Source organism: Bos mutus, chromosome 19 (assembly GCF_027580195.1).
Source record: "Bos mutus isolate GX-2022 chromosome 19, NWIPB_WYAK_1.1, whole genome shotgun sequence".
Classification (NCBI taxonomy): domain Eukaryota; kingdom Metazoa; phylum Chordata; class Mammalia; order Artiodactyla; family Bovidae; genus Bos; species Bos mutus.
Window position 1 is genome coordinate 52,086,128 of NC_091635.1, and position 20,261 is coordinate 52,106,388.

Genomic DNA, 20,261 nt, shown 5'->3' on the forward strand with positions numbered 1-20,261 from the left:
TGTCTGTCCGGTATCTACAACCGAATAACTATTGTTTGTCAGTTCTTTCAGTTTGTTTCACAAAAAAGTGACTGATCTTGGAACTCAGTTGAACAAAGTGGTTTTTTCGAAGGCAACCATTGCAGCATAAGTACTTTTTGTATGTTTCCCATTTGTGACACCAAGTGTTGCGGTTTAATAACATTTGTCATTTTTACTACTTCTTCAAAGATACTTCCCCCCGCCCCCACCCTGCCTGAAAATATGTAGCATTGAATAGTATGATTACTGGTACATTTTAACTACCATTGCTTTTGCACCATTAGTGAAAATGTCAAACACAGTGAAAAAGGCAAATAACATCTTAGCATTATTACAAAGATTGGTTTTGACTTTTTGGATTGCTGAAAGAATCATAGGAACTGACCCTCAATAGCACAACCTCTGACATAGACTAACCTTAATGTAGAACATTCTTGCCACCACTCGTGAGTCAAGCTATGAATAAAGCTGGTAGTATAGAAAGGATTCTGGCCTCTGAGTTGTAACTATTAATATATTTTAGTCATAACTCTGTCCCAGATCTGTGATCTGAAGCCGTGGACTGTTGCTATTGGACCTGTATTGTTGCTATAATAGCTAACATCTGCCCAGGGACGGTGGAGCCTGGGGGGCTGCCGTCTATGGGGTCGCACAGAGTCGGACACGACGGAAGCGACTTAGCAGCAGAAGCTGAGTATATACTTTGTGCTCTGCACTTTGCCTTATATAACTCATTTTGCTTTACTACCACCTCATGTGCTGTCACTGCTATTATCACTCCCATTTTACAGATGGAAGTATAACAGCTAAGTTATTCACTTAAGTTCAGCATTGTTAAAATGCAGTCTGTTTAACATAGATTTTTCTTTCTCTGTATTCTTTGTTCTTAACCACCAAATTTGTAATTGGAAGGTGGTTGATCATGGACAAAATTATAAGACGTTTAGTCATTATAGGATTTTGTTCATAACCCTGTTGCTACCATTAATCTTGGTTCTCTTCTTGTCTCTTGACTATTTTCTGATCTGTAGATAGGCATAACTCAGAGATATTGCAGGTTTGGTTCTAGACCACTGCAATAAAGCAAGTCACATAAAAGTTATGTTTATAGTATATTAAGTGTGCGATAGTATGTCTCAGAAAACAGTATACATATCTAATTAAAAATACCTTATTGCTATAAAATGCAAACCATCCCTGAGTCATCAGTGGGTCATAATTCTTTGCTGGTATTTGGTGGCTGTTGTCTGATCAGGGTAGTGATTGCTACAGGCTAGGGTGGGTGTAGCAACTTCTTTAAATAAGGTAACAGTAAAGTTTGCAGCATTGATTGACTTGTCCTCTCATGTGTGGTTTCTCTGTAGCATGCAGTGCTGTTTGATAGCATGTTACTCACAGTAGAACTTGTTTCAGATTTGGAGTCAATCCTCTCAAATCCTGACTTTGCTTTATCAACTATTGTTGCCCTACTTTTTTGTGACCCTGTGGATTATAGCCTGCCATGCTCCTCTGTGCATGGGATTTTCCAGGCAAGAATACTAGAGTGGATTGCCATTTCCTTCACCAGTGCTTTATCAACTAAATTTATGTAATATTCTAAATCCTTTGTTATCATTTCAATAATCTTCACAGTATCTTTACCTGGAGTAGGTTGTGTCTCAAGAAACCTTTTTTTTTCTCATTCATAGAAAGTAGCTCCTCATCCATTAAAGTTTTATGGAGATGGTAGCAGCTCAGTCACATCTTCAGGCTCTACTTCTGATTCTAATTCTCTCGCTGTTTCTGCCATGTCTGCAGTTACTTCCTCCACTGAGATCTTCAACCCCTTAAAGTCTTTTGTGAGGTTTGGCGTCAAGTTCTTTCAAAGTCCTCCTAATGTTGATTTTTCCAACCTCTTCCCACAAATCATGAATGGTCTTTTTGGCATCTAGAATGGTTAAACCTTTCCAGGTTTTCAATTTACTTTACCTGGATCCATCAGAGCAATTACTACAGCAGTTATTGCCTTATGAAATATATTTCTTAATTAATAAGAGTTGAAAGTCAAAATCACTCCTTATCTGTGGGCCACAGAATGGATGTACGTGAGCAGGCCTGAAAGCAACATCAGTTTTGTACATCTCCATCAGAGCTCTTGGGTGCCCAGGTGCATTGTCAGTGAGCAGTAATACTTTGCAAAAAGTTTTTTTTTCCAGAGCAGTAAATCTCAACAGTGGGCTTAAAATATTCAGTTAACCACAGGTGAAGAGATGGGTTGTCCTCAGGCTTTGTTCTTTTTATAGAGCAAAGGCAGAGTAAGTTTAGCGTAGTTCTTAAGGGCTCTAGGGTTTTCAGAAAGGTAAATGAGCATTAGCTTCAGCTTAAAGTCACCAGCTACATCAGCTCCTGACAAAACTCAGCCTGTCCTTGGATGCTTTGAAGCCAGACAGTACTTCTGGATAGCTTGCTGCAGCTTCTCTACCAGCTTCTGGTTTTATGTTATGAAGACAGCTTCGTTCCTTCAACTTCAGCAACCAGCCTCTGGTAGCTTTAAATTTTCTTCTGCTGCCTCTTCGTCTCTCTCAGCCTTTGTGGAATTGAGACTTAGGACCTTGCTGTGGATTAGGCTTTGCCTTCGGGGAATGTTGTAGCTTGTTTGTTCTTCTATCTGGACCACTAAAACTTTCTCCATGTCATCAGTGATACAGTTTAGCTTTTTAAATTGTGTGTTCACTGGAGTAACACTTTCAGCTTCCTGTAAGAATTTTTCCTTTGCATTCGTAGCTTGGCTAACTGTTTGACACAAGTGGCCTAGCTTTCAGCCTCTCTTGGCTTTCAGCATGTCTTCCTCATTAACCTTAATCATTTCTAGCTTTTGATTTAAAATAAGACTTGAGTTTCTCTTTCACTTGAACACTTAAAGGCCATTAATTTGCCTAATTTCAGTATTGTTATATCTCAGGAATAGGGAGGCCTAAGAGAAGGAAAGAAATTGGGGAGGAGGAGCAGGGAAGACAGATGCTGATAGGTAAAGCAGTCAGAACATACACGTTTATCAGTTAAGTTTGTCGTTGGATATGGTTTGTGGCACCCCAAAACAATTCCATCAGAGGTCACTGGTCATAGATCATGATTACAGATGTAACAATAATAATGTAAAAGTTTGAAAGATTGTGAGAATTACAAACTGTGACATAGACATGAAGTGACTAAATGCTGTTGGAAAAGTGGAGCCAAATAGACTTGTTTGATGCAAGGTTGCCACAAACCTTCAATGTGTAACAGGGATATGCCTCTGAAGTACAAAAAACTAAAAGCACAGTAAAACAAGGTGTGTCTGTACCTGTGTTTCTTACCTTCCTAAGATTCTGCTCTTGCTGACAGGTAGATTTTGTGACATTTCTGTTGCTTTTGGTGCTGGTTTCATTTTGCATGCTTTTATTGTTGATATATACACTTAAGGAACTTAAAGTTTACATTATAAGTAGTAGTAATATTATCAGTGATAATGAAATACTATCATTCAGGATACTAAGGTTTAAGATTAGAATTGTGTATTTGCTAGATATTATCTAAATACCTTAATGAGAATATTCTGTTTGGGTAAAAACAGACATCTTATCATTGGGTTTTTTTTTTTTTTTTTTTCTTTTTTTTGGCTGTGCTATGCAGCATGTGCTGCTGCACTCAATATGCCAGCAAATTTGGAAAACTCAAGTGGCCACAGGATTGGAAAAGGTCAGTTTGCATTACAATCCCAAAGAAAGGCAATGCCAAAGAATGCTCAGACTACTGCACAATTGCCCTCATCTCACACTCTAGCAAAATAATGCTCAAAATTCTCCAAGCCAGGCTTCAGTAGTACGTGAACCATGAACTTCCAGATGTTCAAGCTGGTTTTAGAAAAGGCAGAGGAACCAGAGATCAAATTGCCAACATCTTTTGGATCACTGAAAAAGCAAGAGAGTTCCAGAAAAACATCTACTTCTGCTTTATCGACTCTGCCAAAGCCTTTGACTGTGTGGATCACAACAAACTGTGGAAAATTCTTCAAGAGATGGGAATACCAGACCACCTGACCGGCCTCCTGAGAAATCTTTATACAGGTCAGGAAGCAACAGTTAAGAACTGGACATGGAACAACAGACTCATTCTAAATCGGGAAAGGAGTACGTCAAGGCTGTATATTGTCACCCTGCTTATTTAACTTATATGCAGAATACATCATGAGAAATGCTGGGCTGGAAGAAGCACAAGCTGGAATCAAGATTGCTGGGAGAAATATCAATAACCTCAGATATGCAGATGACACCCTTATGGCAAAAAGCAAAGAAGAACTAAAGAGCCTCTTGATGAAAGTCAAAGAGGAGAGTGAAAAAGTTGGCTTAAAACTCAACATTCAGAAAACTAAGATCATGGCATCTGGTCCCATCACTTCATAGCAAGTAAATGGGAAACAATTGAAACAGAGACTTTATATTTTGGGGCTCCAAAATCACTGCAGATAGTGACTGCAGCCATGAAATTGAAAGACGCTTACTCCTTGGAAGAAAGGCTATGACCAATCTAGACAGCATATTAAAAAGTAGAGATTCATCTAGTCAAAGCTATGGTTTTTCCAGTAGTCATGTATGGATGTGAGAGTCAGAGTATAAAGAAAACTGAGCGCCAAAGACTTGATGCTTTTGAACTGTGGTGTTTGAGAAGACTCTTGAAAGTCTCTTGGACTGCAAGGAGATCCAACCAGTCCATCCTAAAGGAAATCAGTCCTGAGTATTCACTGGAGGGACTGATGCTGAAACTCCAGTACTTTGGCCACCTGATGCGAAGAGTTGATTCATTGGAAAAGACCCTGATGCTGAGAAAGATTGAAGGCAGAAGGAGAAGGGAATGACAGGATGAGATGGTTGGATGGCATCACTGACTCAATGGACATGAGTTTGAGTAAGCTCTGGGAGTTGGTGATGGACAGGGAAGCCTGGCATGCTGCAGTCCATGGAGTCGCAAAGAGTCGGACAGGACTGAGCAACTGAACTGACTAACTGATGCAGCATGTAGGGTCTTAGTTCCCCGACGAGGGATAGAACCTGCTTCCTCATCAGTGAAAGCACGGAGTCCTAACCCTTGGGCGACTAGGAATTTCCCTTACCTGTTAATTCTCTTTAACAGTCCAGTAAGCCTAGAGAAAAGTTTTGAATACTTTTTAAATTAATTACTGAAACATCATTCAATTATGGGATTGAGAGTTTAGCAGTGAGGTAGTTTAACTGTCAGAATATGAAGTAAAAATATAAATCATTGTATTATCTAGTAGATTTTAATAACACCTGGGACGCTGCAGAAGTACTTTGATAATTTCATTGTATGTAAATACCTTTCTCCCTGTGTGTGTTATCATTAACCTGTCTTGGCTTTGGAGGAAATTTACACGTGAGTGATATCCTCAAATTGGCTCTTAACAGTATTTACTGAGCTGACTTGTTTTAGAGAAGGAAATTTCTTTGAGTTGCTTAAGAAAAGAATAGAACTTTCCCTTGGGGAGTAATACTAATGAGACTTAAATTTTAAGTTAATGATTGTTCAGTTCACTCAGATTTTCAGTTTGATAAAAGAAAGGAATTTAAGTTGGAATATTCAAATTTGAGGTTTTAGTTTTATCTGAGATAAGGGTTGAGTTGCTTTATAAATAACATAGCTTGGATTAATTGCTATATTTAATAGAAACATAGGTGTATATCTGTCATAATTTTAAATAACTAGTGCAAGGACTTCCCTGGTGATCCAGTGGCCAAGACTCTGTGCTGCCACGCAGGGGACCCAGGTTCAATCCCTGGTTAGGGAACTATAATAGATCCTACATGCTGCAACTAAAACCCAGCCCAGCCAAATAAATAATTTTTTTTTAAAGAGAGAATTAATGCAGATAAAAGAATGATTTTTTTTCAAATACTATATGCTTTTTTGCATAATAAACCGATTTTTCAAAAATTGTTTTATATTGATTTTAAACTTAACACCTGTCTTGATCCTGGATGTATTTAATCATCTGCATGAATGTCTTTCTCCCTAGATTGTCAACATTCTTGGTTGTTTCTCTATGAATTTTGAGGTTTTAACTACTCATTTTTAAAATAGAAGTAAATTTTATTTTTTGAGATGAAATTCATATATAAAGCATTTTTAAATACACAGTTCAGTGGAAATTAGTGTGTTTCCAGTGTTGTACAATCACCACTTCTCTCTAATTTCAGAATGTTTTCATCATCTCAGAACACCTTGTACCCATCCTTTCCTTCTCTCAATCCTAGATAATTACTATTCTGAATATTTCATATAAAAGTTCATACAGTTTGGAATCTTTTATATTTGATGTCTTTTTAGTTATTATTAGCATAGTGTTTTCAGGGTTCAACCAGTGTTGAAGCATCAAAACTTCGTTCTTTTATGTGGGTGAACAATATTCCATTGTATGTATATACCTCAATTTGTTTATCCACTCATCTGTTAATGGACATATGGATTGTTTCCATCTTTTGGCTATTATGAGTAATCCTACTATAAATATTTCATGTACAAGTTTTTATTTTTATATGGGCTTAGGTTTTCATTTCTTTTGAATATATAGCAATAGTGGAATTGCTAGGTTATATGCTAATTCTGTATTTTTAACATTCTGAGGAACTGCCAAACTGTTTTCTACAGTGGATGCATTATTTCCCGTTTTTAGATTATATTTTATAGGCATCCTAGTGAATTTGAAGTGGTATCTCATTGTGATTTTGACCTGCATTTCCTTAATGACTGGTGAGACTGAGCATCTTTTCATGTTTTGTTTTGTATTTTCCATTTGTATATATTCTTTGGAGAAAGGAGAAATGTCTATTCAAGTTCATTGTTCATTTTTAAAATAGGTTACTTGTCTCTTAATTGCTGAGTTCCAAGAATTTTCTATATATTTTTGTACTAAATCCTTATCAGACATGTGATTTGAAAACTGTATTCCATTCTGTGAGTTGTCTTTTCAGTTTCTTGATAATGTCCTCTGATGCACAAAAATTTTAAGTTTTTGTGAAATCCAAGTTACCTATTTCTTGTTCATGCTTTGGAGTCAAGTCTCTGAATCCATTGCCAAATTCGAATTCTTGAGTATTTACCCCTGTATTTTCTTCTAAGAGTTTTATAATTTTAGCCCTTGTATTTGGGTCATTGATCTATTTGGAGTTCATTTTTGTGTATGTAATTAGGAAGTTGTATATGAAATATATATATAAAATTTGCATGTAATCAGATTTCTTAGTGCCATTTGTTTTTTTGTTGTTATTGGTTTTGGTTTTAGGGGGGTTGTTTGTTTTGTTTTTTGGCTTCGCTTTGCAATTTTTGGGATCCCAGTTCCCTGGCCAGGGACTGAACCCAGCGAAAGCCTGGTCTCCCAACCACTGGACCACCAAGGAAGTCCCTCAGCACCATTTGTTGAGGAAGCTTTGCTTTCCCTATTGAATCCTCTTAGAGCCTTTGTAAAATATCAGTTGCACACAGGTATTGGGGTTTATTTTTAGACATTTAGTGGCAACTCTTGTTGGTGAGAGCTGGCCTCACAACGGCAATATCTAGATAGACAAAATATAGCTTTTGCATTAGTTTGTGCCATCAATCTATTAACAATACACTGTGAGAGATACTAATATAAAAATCCTTTGATAGTGCTTAAATACAGTTGACCATTGAACATAGCAGGGGTTAGGGTTACCAGTCCTCCACAGAGTCAAAAATCTGCATGTAACTTTTAATTGGTCCTTCCTTTCCTGGGTTCCTCCATATCCACAGTTCCACATTCTCGGATTCAAACAACCACAGGTTGTATAGTGCTGTAGTATTTACTATTAAAAAAATTCACATTTAAGTGGACCAGTACAGTTCAAACCTGTGTTGTTCAAGGGTCAACTGTATTTACATTCATTTGTAGGTAAAGAACTGTAATTTTTTCTTTTGCCCTTTGCAAGCAGAAATAGAAGACTAAGGTATTGGGTTTTTGTTTTTAAAGTTTATCTCCACCAAAATGGAGAAGCTTTATGGCTACTGTTGGATGTTCCTTCTGATGATCTTTTTTCACTTTTTGTTCTTGCAGTAACAGTACTTTCTGAGTAAAAATGAGTTTGAAGACTTGAAAATTTTATACTATTTAAGATATGGAAGTCTAAATGTACTGGCTTTCCCACTGTATACTTACTTTCTACTAGAAAATTTTATAGGCTTGAGTTTCTGAATGCACAATTAATTTATGATAAATTGAATTAGAAAAATATAGTATTCATATTTTATTATTTATTTTAAAACTGTATTGTGGTACATCTCAAAGAAAGTGGTAGAGTATTGTGAGGAAACACTAGGTATTAGATATATGGAAAAATACATAGTGTTGCTAAAATGTGTAACCTTTAAAGTACTGTTTATACAAAATTTATTCATTTTCTAAGGTGGTACCTGCTGTAATGGTAAACACTTTTAAAGAGGGGGAAAGGACCTAGTGCTGATTATGTCATAATTCCATTCATAATACTGTTGTCATGATCCTTTCTGAAAGACATGTAGCTGTATGTATCAGTAAGTTTCTTCTTAGGTACTTAATGACCTTGATGTTTTTATGTCTTTTATTCTTGCTTTAGTACCTCTATATTTATAGTCTGTTTTCAATTTTAGATATGAATATCGTGTAGAGATGGTTCATCAATCCTGCAATGATCCTACCAAAAATATCATTCGAGAATTTGCATCTGACTTTGAAGTTGGAGAATGCTGGGGTTATAATAGATTTTTCCGTTTGGACTTACTTGCAAATGAAGGATACTTGAATCGACAGAATGATACAGTGATTTTAAGGTAATAGGAAGCATTTGTATTTTGGCGTGTATCACAGGGAATAATGTCATCAGAAGTTTAAAGTCTTCACTTAACCAAGATGAATATTGTAATCTACACTAACTGTAATCTACCATGTTCTTACCCATTTAATTTCAGAAGTCCTGTGTGGTCAGTGAATAAGCTAGTGAGAAATGTGTGTGACATTTAGTTAGTAATTCCATAAAAAATGGACTTACCCAGTGGCTCAGCACTAAAGAATCTGCCTGTAATGCAGGAGACCTGGGTTCAGTCCCTGGGTCGGAAAGATCCCGAGGAGGAGGGCATGGCAACCCACTCTAGTATTCTTGCCTGGAGAATCCCATGCACTGAGGAGCCTGGCAGGCTACAGTCCATAGGGTCGAAGAGTCTAACACGTCTGAAGAAGCAACGGAGCTTGCTCGCTCTCCATAAAGAGTAAACTACTATTTCCAATAAACATGGTAATGTCCCATTTATCTGTTGAAATTCTAGCAGCTTCACCATTTGGAAATTCAAGAATAACATGATATCAAGTAATTTTTTTCCCCCACTGGAAATTTTATATTGTATTTGGATGGCTGGCTTTGTAAGCTTAGTTTCACAAAAACATTTTCAGTTTCTTCCAGATACTATCAAATTAAGGGAATGCAGATGAAAATTGATGAAAATAAGCTAAGAGTTGGTAGTTGATGTGTCATTTACAATACAGGACAGAACATAAGCAGGGACTACAGAATTGCAACAGCCCTGTTTAATATTGGGGTACTTTTATAATTCAGTTTTGGGGCATCATTACACCCAATTTTAATTTGATGATCAAAATGAGAGCTTGAGTAGTTAAAAAAAGAAATTCAAATATGTTTTGAACTGAGAGGTTTCAGAGTGTTTAACAGTTTAAGTTTCCATCAAATAATTTTAAAAGTTCTTTTTTCCTTAAAAGAGATTTAATATGTTTTTTTTTTTTCTGTGACTTTGTTTTTTAATTCTTAAGCCTTATATCAGACAGTTTACAAATTTGAGCTAATGACATAGCCCCTCTAATCCTGCTGAGTTGGCAAAAGCATGATTACCAACCACCGTATACAAATAGTTCTACAGTTGCGTTTCTGAATTCCTGTTTAAGACAACCTTGAATTATAACTTAGTCTGACTTTGTGAAGAATTAACAAGAAAAGTTTGTTAACATATCTTGTCACAGGGAATTTAAAAAGCATCTGATCTTAAAGATCATCTACAGAATGTGAGGTGCTAAATGCTCTTTATTTGATGCTATACATAAACCACACTAAAATGCCTTTCATTAAGTAAAAGGCTAAATTTTAGATAGAGAATTTTAATTAAATTGGCATAGTTTATAAAACCAAAAAGATAAAGTGGACTTTGTCAGTGTATTTTCAGTCCTTGCCTTAACAGGCTGATGAACACAACTTGAAACATGTGTGACTCCTCCTCTGTTTATGAGACAGTGAAGGCACCTTTTCAATATTTAAATATATTAATATAACCAGTTACAGAAATCTAAATATAAAACCAATCTCTTATAGGTTTTAAGAAGGAATGCACCATCTCCCTAAAAAGTTTAATATTCCTTTTTCAAGTTCAGTCATCTCTTTAGAATGGGAAAAATGATAGTACTTGTTGAACCGGAATTACTATCAAAATTAAAAAAGCTGACCATATTCGTTTAACCACAAACCAATCTTATTTAAATCAGGACTGTCCAAAAGAATTATTCCATCAGCCGTTCATGATCTGAATTCTAGTGTATGAGTCAATTTAAATATGGTACACATAAAAAGTCATGAGACACTTCTGATTCATAATAAATAAGGCAGTGGCCACCTATTACTCATTGGTAGCTTTTTTGAGATAAGCTATCAAGTCTTCCCTCTCTCCCTTCTTCTTAATGCCAGCAAAGATCATCTTTGTTCCAGGATGTACTTCTTGGGATTCTCCAAGTACTCCATCAGCGTCTCCTCTCCCCAGGTGATACCTTTGTTCTTGTTGGCGTCTGTATAAGAGAATCCAGGAGCCTGACCTGTCTTTCGTCCAAACAGACCATGGAGGTTTGGCCCAGTCTTGTGCTTGCCTCCCTTTTCCACAGTATGGCACTGGGCACACTTCTGAACAAAAATCTTCTTGCCCTTCTCAACATCACCCATTTTTAAATCGTTCTTCCTCTGTGCGCGACCGAGAAGTTCCTGCTCACAAGCCGAACGTCCCGCTTTCTAATAATATGTTCTTAAATTTTATTTATTTTGATTTCTTTTCCTTGAGCATGCTGGATGAGTTGCTATTATATCACCCTTTACTGTTCTTCATAACTTTCCTGGAAGAATAAGAAACTGAAAGAAAGGATTGCATTTTGAATATAGAAAATAATTCATGTTTTTGTCATCTTTTCTTTGGGGAGATTACTTTACTATCATTGTATAACTTTTAGGTTCTCTTAGTCACCAAAAGGAGTAATTTGCTGCTGTTTCATAATTTAACCAGAAAGACTGTACAATTACTCAAATATCAATTTTACCAGCCTGCAAAACAGCTGTTATTTATGGCCTTAGTCATCTTATTGGAATCCTAGTAGTATTGATTCTTTCTGATGATCTGTATGAGAGTTTCCTTTCTTCAGTGCAATTTAGCACAACCTCTGGGTCTTTATTTTGGCCTTTTCTTGTTTATAGCAGAGCTTAAAGACTTGAATGTTAGTAGAGCAACAAATTCTTGTTCTGATGTTTCAGATCAGATCAGATCAGTCGCTCAGTCGTGTCCGACTCTTTGCGACCCCATGAATCGCAGCACGCCAGGCCTCCCTGTCCATCACCAACTCCTGGAGTTCACTCGACTCAGTGATGCCATCCCGCCATCTCATCCTCTGTCGTCCCCTTCTCCTCTTGCCCCGAGTCCCTCCCAGCATCAGAGTCTTTTCCAATGAGTCAACTCTTCGCATGAGGTGGCCAAAGTACTGGAGTTTCAGCTTTAGCATCATTCCTTCCAAAGAAATCCCAGGGCTGATCTCCTTCAGAATGGACTGGTTGGATCTCCTTGCAGTCCAAGGGACTCTCAGGAGTCTTCTCCAACACCACAGTTCAAAAGCATCAATTCTTCGGTGCTCAGCTTTCTTCACAGTCCAACTCTCACATCCATACATGACCACAGGAAAAACCATAGCCTTGACTAGACGGACCTTTGTTGGCAAAGTAATGTCTCTGCTTTTGAATATGCTATCTAGGTTGGTCATAACTTTCCTTCCAAGGAGTAAGCGTCTTTTAATTTCATGGCTGCAGTCACCATCTGCAGTGATGTTGGAGCCCAGAAAAATAAAGTCTGATACTGTGTCCACTGTTCCCCATCTATTTCCCAGGAAGTGGTGAGACCGGATGCCATGATCTTTGTTTTCTGAATGTTGAGCTTTAAGCCAACTTTTTCACTCTCCACTTTAACCTTCATCAAGAGGCTTTTGAGTTCCTCTTCACTTTCTGCCATAAGGGTGGTGTCATCTGCATATCTGAGGTGATTGATATTTCTCCCGGCAATCTTGATTCCAGCTTGTGTTTCTTCTAGTCCAGTGTTTCTCATAATGTACTCTGCATATAAGTCAAATAAGCAGGGTGACAATATACAACCTTGACGTACTCCTTTTCCTACTTGGAACCAGTCTGTTGTTCTATGTCCAGTTCTAACTCTTGCTTCCTGACCTGCATACAAATTTCTCAAGAGGCAGATCAGGTGGTCTGGTATTCCCATCTCTTTCAGAATTTTCCACAGTTTATTGTGATCCACACAGTCAAAGGCTTTGGCATAGTCAATAAAGCAGAAATAGATGTTTTTCTGGAATTCTCTTGCTTTTTCCATGATCCAGCGTATGTTGGCAGTTTGATCTCTGGTTCCTCTGCCTTTTCTAAAACCAGCTTGAACATCAGGAAGTTCACAGGTCACATATTGCTGAAGCCTGGCTTGGAGAATTTTAAGCATTATTTTACTAGCGTGTGAGATGAGTGCAATTGTGCGGTAGTTTGAGCATTCTTTGAAATTGCCTTTCTTTGGGATTGGAATGAAACCTGACCTTTTCCAGTCCTGTGGCCACTGCTGAGTTTTCCAAATTTGCTGGCATATTGAGTGCAGCACTTTGACAGCATCATCTTTCAGGATTTGGAATAGCTCAACTGGAATTCCATCACCTCCACTAGCTTTGTTCGTAGTGATGCTTTCTAAGGCCCACTTGACTTCACATTCCACGATGTCTGGCTCTAGGTGAATGATCACACCATCGTGATTATCTGGGTCGTGAAGATCTTTTTTGTACAGTTCTTCTGTGTATTCTTGCCATCTCTTCTTAATATCTTCTGCTTCTGTTAGGTCCATACCATTTCTGTCCTTTATTGAGCCCATCTTTACATGAAATGTTCCTTTGGTATCTCTAATTTTCTTGAAGAGATCTCTAGTCTTTCCCATTCTGTTGTTTTCCTCTGTTTGTTTGCATTGATCGCTGAAGGCTTTCTTAGCTCTTCTTGCTATTCTTTGGAACTCTGCATTCAGATGCTTATATCTTTCCTTTTCTCCTTTGCTTTTTTCTTCTCTTCTTTTCACAGCTATTTGTAAGGCCTCCCCAGACAGCCATTTTGCTTTTTTGCATTTCTTTTCCATGGGGATGGTCTTGATCCCTGTCTCCTGTACAATGTCACGAACCTCAGTCCATAGCTCATCAAGCACTGTATCTATCAGATCTAGGGCCCTTAAATCTATTTCTCACTTCCACTGTATAATCATAAGGGATTTGATTTAGGTCATACCTGAATGGTCTAGTGGTTTTCCCTACTTTCTTCAATTTAAGTCTGAATTTAGCAATAAGGAGTTCATGATCTGAGCCACAGTCAGCTCCCGGTCTTGTTTTTGCTGACTGTATAGAGCTTCTCCATCTTTGGCTGCAAAGAATATAATCAATCTGATTTCAGTGTTGACCATCTGATGATGTCCATGTATAGAGTCTTTTCTTGTGGTGTTGGAAGAGGGTGTTTGTTATGACCAGTGCATTTTCTTGGCAAAACTCTATTAGTCTTTGCCCTGCTTCATTCCGTATTCCAAGGCCAAATTTGCATGTTACTTCAGGTGTTTCTTGACTTCCTACTTTTGCATTCCATTCCCCTATAATGAAAAGGACATCTTTTTTGGGTGTTAGTTCTAAAAGGTCTTGTAGGTCTTCATAGAATTGTTCAACTTCAGCTTCTTCAGCATTACTGGTTGGGGCATAGACTTGGATTACTGTGATATTGAATGGTTTGCCTTGGAAACGAACAGAGATCATTCTGTCGTTTTTGAGATTGCATCCAAGTACTGCATTTTGGACTCTGTTGTTGACCATGATGGCTACTCCATTTCTTCTGAGGGATTCCTGCCCGCAGTAGTAGATAAAATGGTCATCTGAGTTAAATTCACCCATTCCAGTTCATTTCAGTTCGCTGATTCCTAGAATGTCGACATTCACTCTTGCCATCTCTTGTTTGACCACTTCCAATTTGCCTGGATTCATGGACCTGACATTCCAGGTTCCTATGCAATATTGCTCTTTACAGCATCGGACCTTGCTTCTATCACCAGTCCCATCCACAGCTGGGTATTGTTTTTGCTTTGGCTCCATCCCTTCATTCTTTCTGGAGTTATTTCTCCACTGATCTCCAGTAGCATATTGGGCACCTACTGACCTGGGGAGTTTCTCTTTCAGTATCCTATCATTTTGCCATTTCATACTGTTCATGGGGTTCTCAAGGCAAGAATACTGAAGTGGTTTGCCATTCGCTTCTCCAGTGGACCACATTCTGTCAGATCTCTCCACCATGATCCGCCCATCTTGGGTTGCCCCATGGGCATGGCTTAGTTTCATTCAGTTAGACAAGGCTGTGGTCCTAGTGTGATTAGATTGACTAGTTTTCTGTGAGTATGGTTTCAGTGTGTCTCCCCTCTGATGCCCTCTTGCAACACCTACCGTCTTACTTAGATTTCTCTTACCTTGAGCGTTGGGTATCTCTTCACAGCTGCTCTAGCAAAGCGCAGCCAATGCTCCTTACCTTGGACAAGGGGTATCTCCTCACCGCCGCCCTTCCTGACCTTCAACGTGGGATAGCTCCTCTAGGCCCTCCTGTGCCTGCACAGCCATGGCGTGGGGTTGGTCCTCCCGGCCACTGCTCCTTAATTATCATTAATTCAGCAACTTTTTCTGAGTCTGTGCCTGGCACTGAGCCAATATATGTATATTAATATATATACACATATATATTAATATTTATTTTCAATTTTATTATAATAAAATTAATATTTACTTTTGGTCTTAGTTGTGGCACATGGCATCTTCATTGTGCTGGGCAGGCTTTTTCTCTAGTTTTGGCGTGCAGGCTCCAGAGTGCAGGGGCCCTGTAGTTTGCAGAATGCAGGCTCTTGTTGAGGCACCCAGGCTCAGTCGTTGTGGTGCTTAGTAGCCCTGCAGCATGTAGGATCTTAGTCCCCTGACCAGGAATTGAACCCTCATCCCCTGCATTGGAAGGTGAATTCAGTTGAAGGAGAGAAAAGAAGAGAAGCTAAAGGCAAAGGAGAAAAGGAAAGATATACCCATTTGAATGCAGAGTTCCAAAGAATACCACGGAGAGATAAGAAAGCCTTACTCAGCGATCAGTGCAAAGAAATAGAGGAAAAACCGTAGAATGGGAAAGACCAGAGATCTCTTCAAGAAAATTAGAGATACCAAGGGAACATTTCATGCAAACATGGGCTCAATAAAGGACAGAAATGGTATGAACCTAATGGAAGCAGAAGGTATTAAGAAGAGGTGGCAAGAATACAGAGAAGAACTGTACAAAAAAGATCTTCTTGACCAAGATAACCACGATGGTGTGATCACCCTCTTAGAGCCAGGCATCCTGGAGTGTGAAGTCAAGTGGGCCTTAGGAAGCATCACTACGGACAAAGCTAGTAGAGGCAATGGAATTCCAGCTGAGCTATTTCAAATCCTTAAAGATGATGCTATGAAAGTGCTGCACTTAATATGCCAGCAAATTTGGAAAACCCAGCAGTGGCCACAGGACTGGAAAATGTCAGTTTTCATTCCAATCCCAAAGAAAGGCAATGCCAAAGAATGTTCAAACTACCGCACAATTGCACTCATCTCACACGCTAGTAAAGTAATGCTCAAAATTCTCCAAGCCAGGCTAGAACAGTACATGAACCATGAACTTCCAGATGTTCAAGCTGGATTTAGAAAAAGCAGAGGAACCAAAGATCAAATTGCCAGCATCCACTGGATCATAGAAAAAGCGAGAGAGTTCCAGAGAAACATCTATTTCTGCTTTATTGACTATGCCAAAGCCTTTGACTGTGTGATCACAACAAAGTGTGGAAAATTCTGAAAGAGATGGGAATACCAGACCACCTGACTTGCCTCCTGAGAAATCTGTATGCAAGTCAAAAGAACAGTTATAACCGGACATGGAACAACAGACTGGTTCCAAATCTGGAAAGGAATACATAAAGATTGTATATTGTCACATTGCTCACTTAACTTATATGCACGTATATCATGTGAAATGCCAGGGTGGATGAAGCACAAGCTGGAGTCAAAATTGCCGGGAGAAATATCAGTAACCTCAGATATGCAGATGACACCACCCTTATAGCAGAAGGCAAAGAAGAACTAAAGAGCCTCTTGATTAAAGTGAAAGAGGAAAGTGAAAAAGTTGGCTTAAAACTCAGCATTTCAGAAAACTAAGATTATGGCATTCGGTTCCCATCACTTTATGACAAATAGATGGGCAACAATGGAAACAATAAAAGACTTTATACTTTTTTGCTCCAAAATCACTGCAGATGGTAACTGCAGGCATGTAATTAAAAGACACTTGCTCTTTGGAGGAAAAGCTATAACCAACCTAGACAGCATATTAAAAGGCAAAGACATTACTTTGCTGACAGACTCCGTCTAGTTAAAGCTATGGTTTTTCCAGTAGTCATGTATGGATGTAAGATTTGGACTATAAAGAAAGCTGAGAGCTGCAGAATTGATGCTTTTGAACTGAGGTGTTAGAGAAGACTCTTGAGAGTCCCTTGGACTGCAAGGAGATCCAACCAGTCCATCCTGAAGGAAATCGGTCCTAAGTATTCACTGGAAGGACTGATGCTGAAGCTGTAACTCCAATACTTTGGCTACCTGATTCGAAGAACTGAGTCATTGGAAATGACCCTGATTCTGGGAAGGATTGAGGGCAGGAGGAGAAGGGGAGGACAGAGGATGAGATAGTTGGATGGCATCATCCACTCGATGGACATGGGTTTGGGTGGACTTGGGGAGTTGATGATTGCCAGGGAGGCCTGGTGTGCTATGGTTCATTGGGTTGCAAAGAGTCGGACATGACTGAGCAATTGAACTGAACTGAACCCCTGCATTGGAAGGTGAATTGTTCACCATTGCCCTTCCAGGGAAGTCCCTGGGCTAATATTAGGAAAGAAATTAAGAATCAGTTGCCTGGTTTTAGTCGTTTGGAAACTAAAGATGAAATGGGCTGAAGGTTGAAAACTGTTGTTATGCCGTAAAAGCTGTATAAATAAATTGCTGTGGGTTCGTGGAGAAAGGGCTTTTCAATATAGTGTATAACATTTATATATTTAATGAGGGCTTGTTCAAAATTTAAAATCTTAATATAAGATTCTGATGGAATTTTATATGTTTATTAGAAAGTTATTTAAGTCTATGCTGCTGCTGCCGCCAAGTTGCTTTATAACATTTATATATTTAATGAGGGCTTGTTCAAAATTTAAAATCTTAATATAAGATTCTGATGGAATTTTATATGTTTATTAGAAAGTTATTTAAGTCTATGCTGCTGCTGCCATAGACAGCAGCCCACCAGGCTCCCCTGTCCCTGGGATTCTCCAGGCAAGAACACTGGAGTGGGTTGCCATTTCCTTCTCCAATGCGTGAAAGTGTAAAGTGAAAGTGAAGTCGCTTAGCTGTGTCCAACTCTTCGTGACCCCATGGACTTCAGCCCATGCTATATATGGAAATTCTTTCATTAAAAGGGATAGTTAAGGAATTTTACCTGCTGCTTGCTTTTATTTTAATGGCACAGATACTAAAAGTAATACACAGGGTTAGTCAGTTCCATTAGTCATTTAAAGGTAATATGTTTCAGATAGTCTCACCAGTGTCCAACCTATGTATGCTGTCTGGCAGTATCCATAGTGTTTGAGTGAATCATCTCTACCCTTTGATGCATGAATATCCTTAACTAAAAATAGTTATTTGCTGCAGATAGCTGTTAGGTGGTCAGTAGATTCCTACACTAACTCTAAAATCCTAGAAAAAAATGGGATGGTAGTTCACATAAGGGTGGCAAGACTAGAAGAGGAATTTTGTGTGTGTGCTCAGTCGCTGATTCATGTCCAGCCCTTTGTGACCCCATGGACTGTAGCCCACCACGGTCCTCTGTTCATGGAATTTTCCAGGGAAGAATACTGGAGAAAGTTGGCATTTCCTACTCCAGGGGATCTTCGTGTCTCCTGCATAGGCAGGCAGATTCTTTAGCACTGAGCCACACGGGAAGCCCAGAGGGGGATTTGTAAGCTTCAAACTAGCCTTGTGTCCTGTGGCCCTTCCGTTCTTCAGAAACATCTTTTATGCATTACTGTAATTTTTTTCACTATAAATGGAGTCATGTTTATCTAACAAGGTAGGTGTGGGGTTTTAAATATTTTTGCTTTAAAAAGTGTTAGTTTTTTTACAGTACAGATAATTCCGAAGAGATCAAGATCCTGTCTTATATCCAATTTAATGTTTTAATACGTAGAGATAGTTGTTTTTTCCCCAACCCTAACTTTTTTTTTTTTTTTTTTACTAACGAGTATGAAATATGGGAACATGAGATGGAAGAGGGAATGAAAAAGGGCAGTGCCTAAAATAAACTTTGCTTGTTTTGCTAGGGTCTGACCTAGACAAGAAGGGAGAATGAAGTATTAGCTATCTCCTTTCTGCATAGTATGATCCTCTTCCCAGCTAATGTTCAGCAGTGTATTTGAGGTAGATTCTTATAGTAAATGTATTTTAAGTAGGTTAGTTTAGAAGCTTAACCATGATGTGTAATGTTACTTCTTTAGAAAAATACAGTTTGAATTTAGCAGCTGACTTAGATATAAATTTTCAGAACCATATGTCATTATAATGAGTGGACTACATGTATAAACGGCAAGTACCAGGAGCTCCGAGTTCTGGATTTTGGCCTCATTTGTGTACTCAGTGCTCAGTCACGTCCAACTCTTACACCCTCATGGACTGTAGTCTGCCAAGCTCCTCTGTCCATGGGATTTCCCAGGCAAGAATACTGGAGTGGGTTGCCATCTCCTCCTCCAGGAGATCTTCCTGACCCAAGGATTGAACCCACATTTCCTGCGTCTTCTGCGTTGGCAGGAGAGTTTTTTTTACCACTGCACCACCTGGGACGATCTTGGCCTCATAATGAAGTAAGTTTAAAATTGTAGAATTTAATAGTTACAGTTTCAAGGCTTGGTTGGTAATATTTTACTGTTTGGATTAGTTTTCATGTGCAGCTATTCTTTTAAGGTTTCAGGTTCGTTCACCAACTTTCTTTCAAAAATGCCGGGACCAGCATTGGTATATCACTCAATTGGAAGCTGCACAAACTAGCTATATCCAACAGATAAATAACCTTAAAGAGGTAAGCAAAAAGACATATTATAGGTTTTGTGTTTCATATTGTCTTTTAGGCCTGTTAAATTTGCATTTAGAGTCTGGGTATTATTGGTGTTTGTAACTTTGTAGATAAATCCGCTTGTTCTTTATTCTCATTACCTTTGAGTCTCATTCTGGACTGTCCAGTTCGGTAGGCACTAGCACATGTGGTCATCGAGACCTAAAAATCCAGTTCCTTCGTTGTGCTAGCTAGCTTGCATTGGGAATCGCAATACAGAACATTTCCATCATTGCTTAAAATTGTATTGCACAGTGCTGCTCTAGTTGGAGGCAGACTCTTGAGTTTCTCTCAGTGACTTGGGTATTTCTCTTCCCTGACAATTAAATTTTGCCCATCTTGAATTCTCATTGTTGTTGAACTGAGTGCTGGAGAGGATCAGTTAATGAACTTTTATTTTACAATGCTAAACTAAATTATGTGAGGAATGTTTCTTTCTGCCAGTGGATGTTAGGATGGGGTGAGAAATTTGAAGTGCTGGGTGTGGCTTAATATATGAAGGAGGAAAACATGACTATTTAAAAAATTTTTCATGTCAAGTATACTATCTAAAACTGCCTATATTTATGATGCGGTTTGCTAATTGTATATGTAGCATGGGCTATAGATGAGAAGAAAGATGAGAATAAATTGGGC

The 20,261-nt window shown here is 38.5% G+C and overlaps 1 protein-coding gene and 1 pseudogene across 4 annotated transcripts in view; one reads left to right on the forward strand and one right to left on the reverse strand.

Moving 5' to 3' along the window:
- Positions 1-20,261, forward strand: part of TRIM37 (tripartite motif containing 37) — a 151,717-nt gene that overhangs the window by 65,971 nt on the left and 65,485 nt on the right. For 2 of the 4 annotated variants that reach the window (XM_070390589.1, XM_070390588.1), the window contains exons 13-15: positions 3,673-3,738; positions 8,698-8,877; positions 19,478-19,592. In XM_070390589.1, coding sequence (XP_070246690.1) covers positions 3,673-3,738; positions 8,698-8,877; positions 19,478-19,592 — 361 coding nt within the window. The remainder of the gene's footprint in view (positions 1-3,672; positions 3,739-8,697; positions 8,878-19,477; positions 19,593-20,261) is intronic. The other 2 variants (XM_005900659.2, XM_070390590.1) reach the window with 1 other exon arrangement.
- Positions 10,557-11,106, reverse strand: LOC102265910 (cytochrome c pseudogene; annotated as a pseudogene).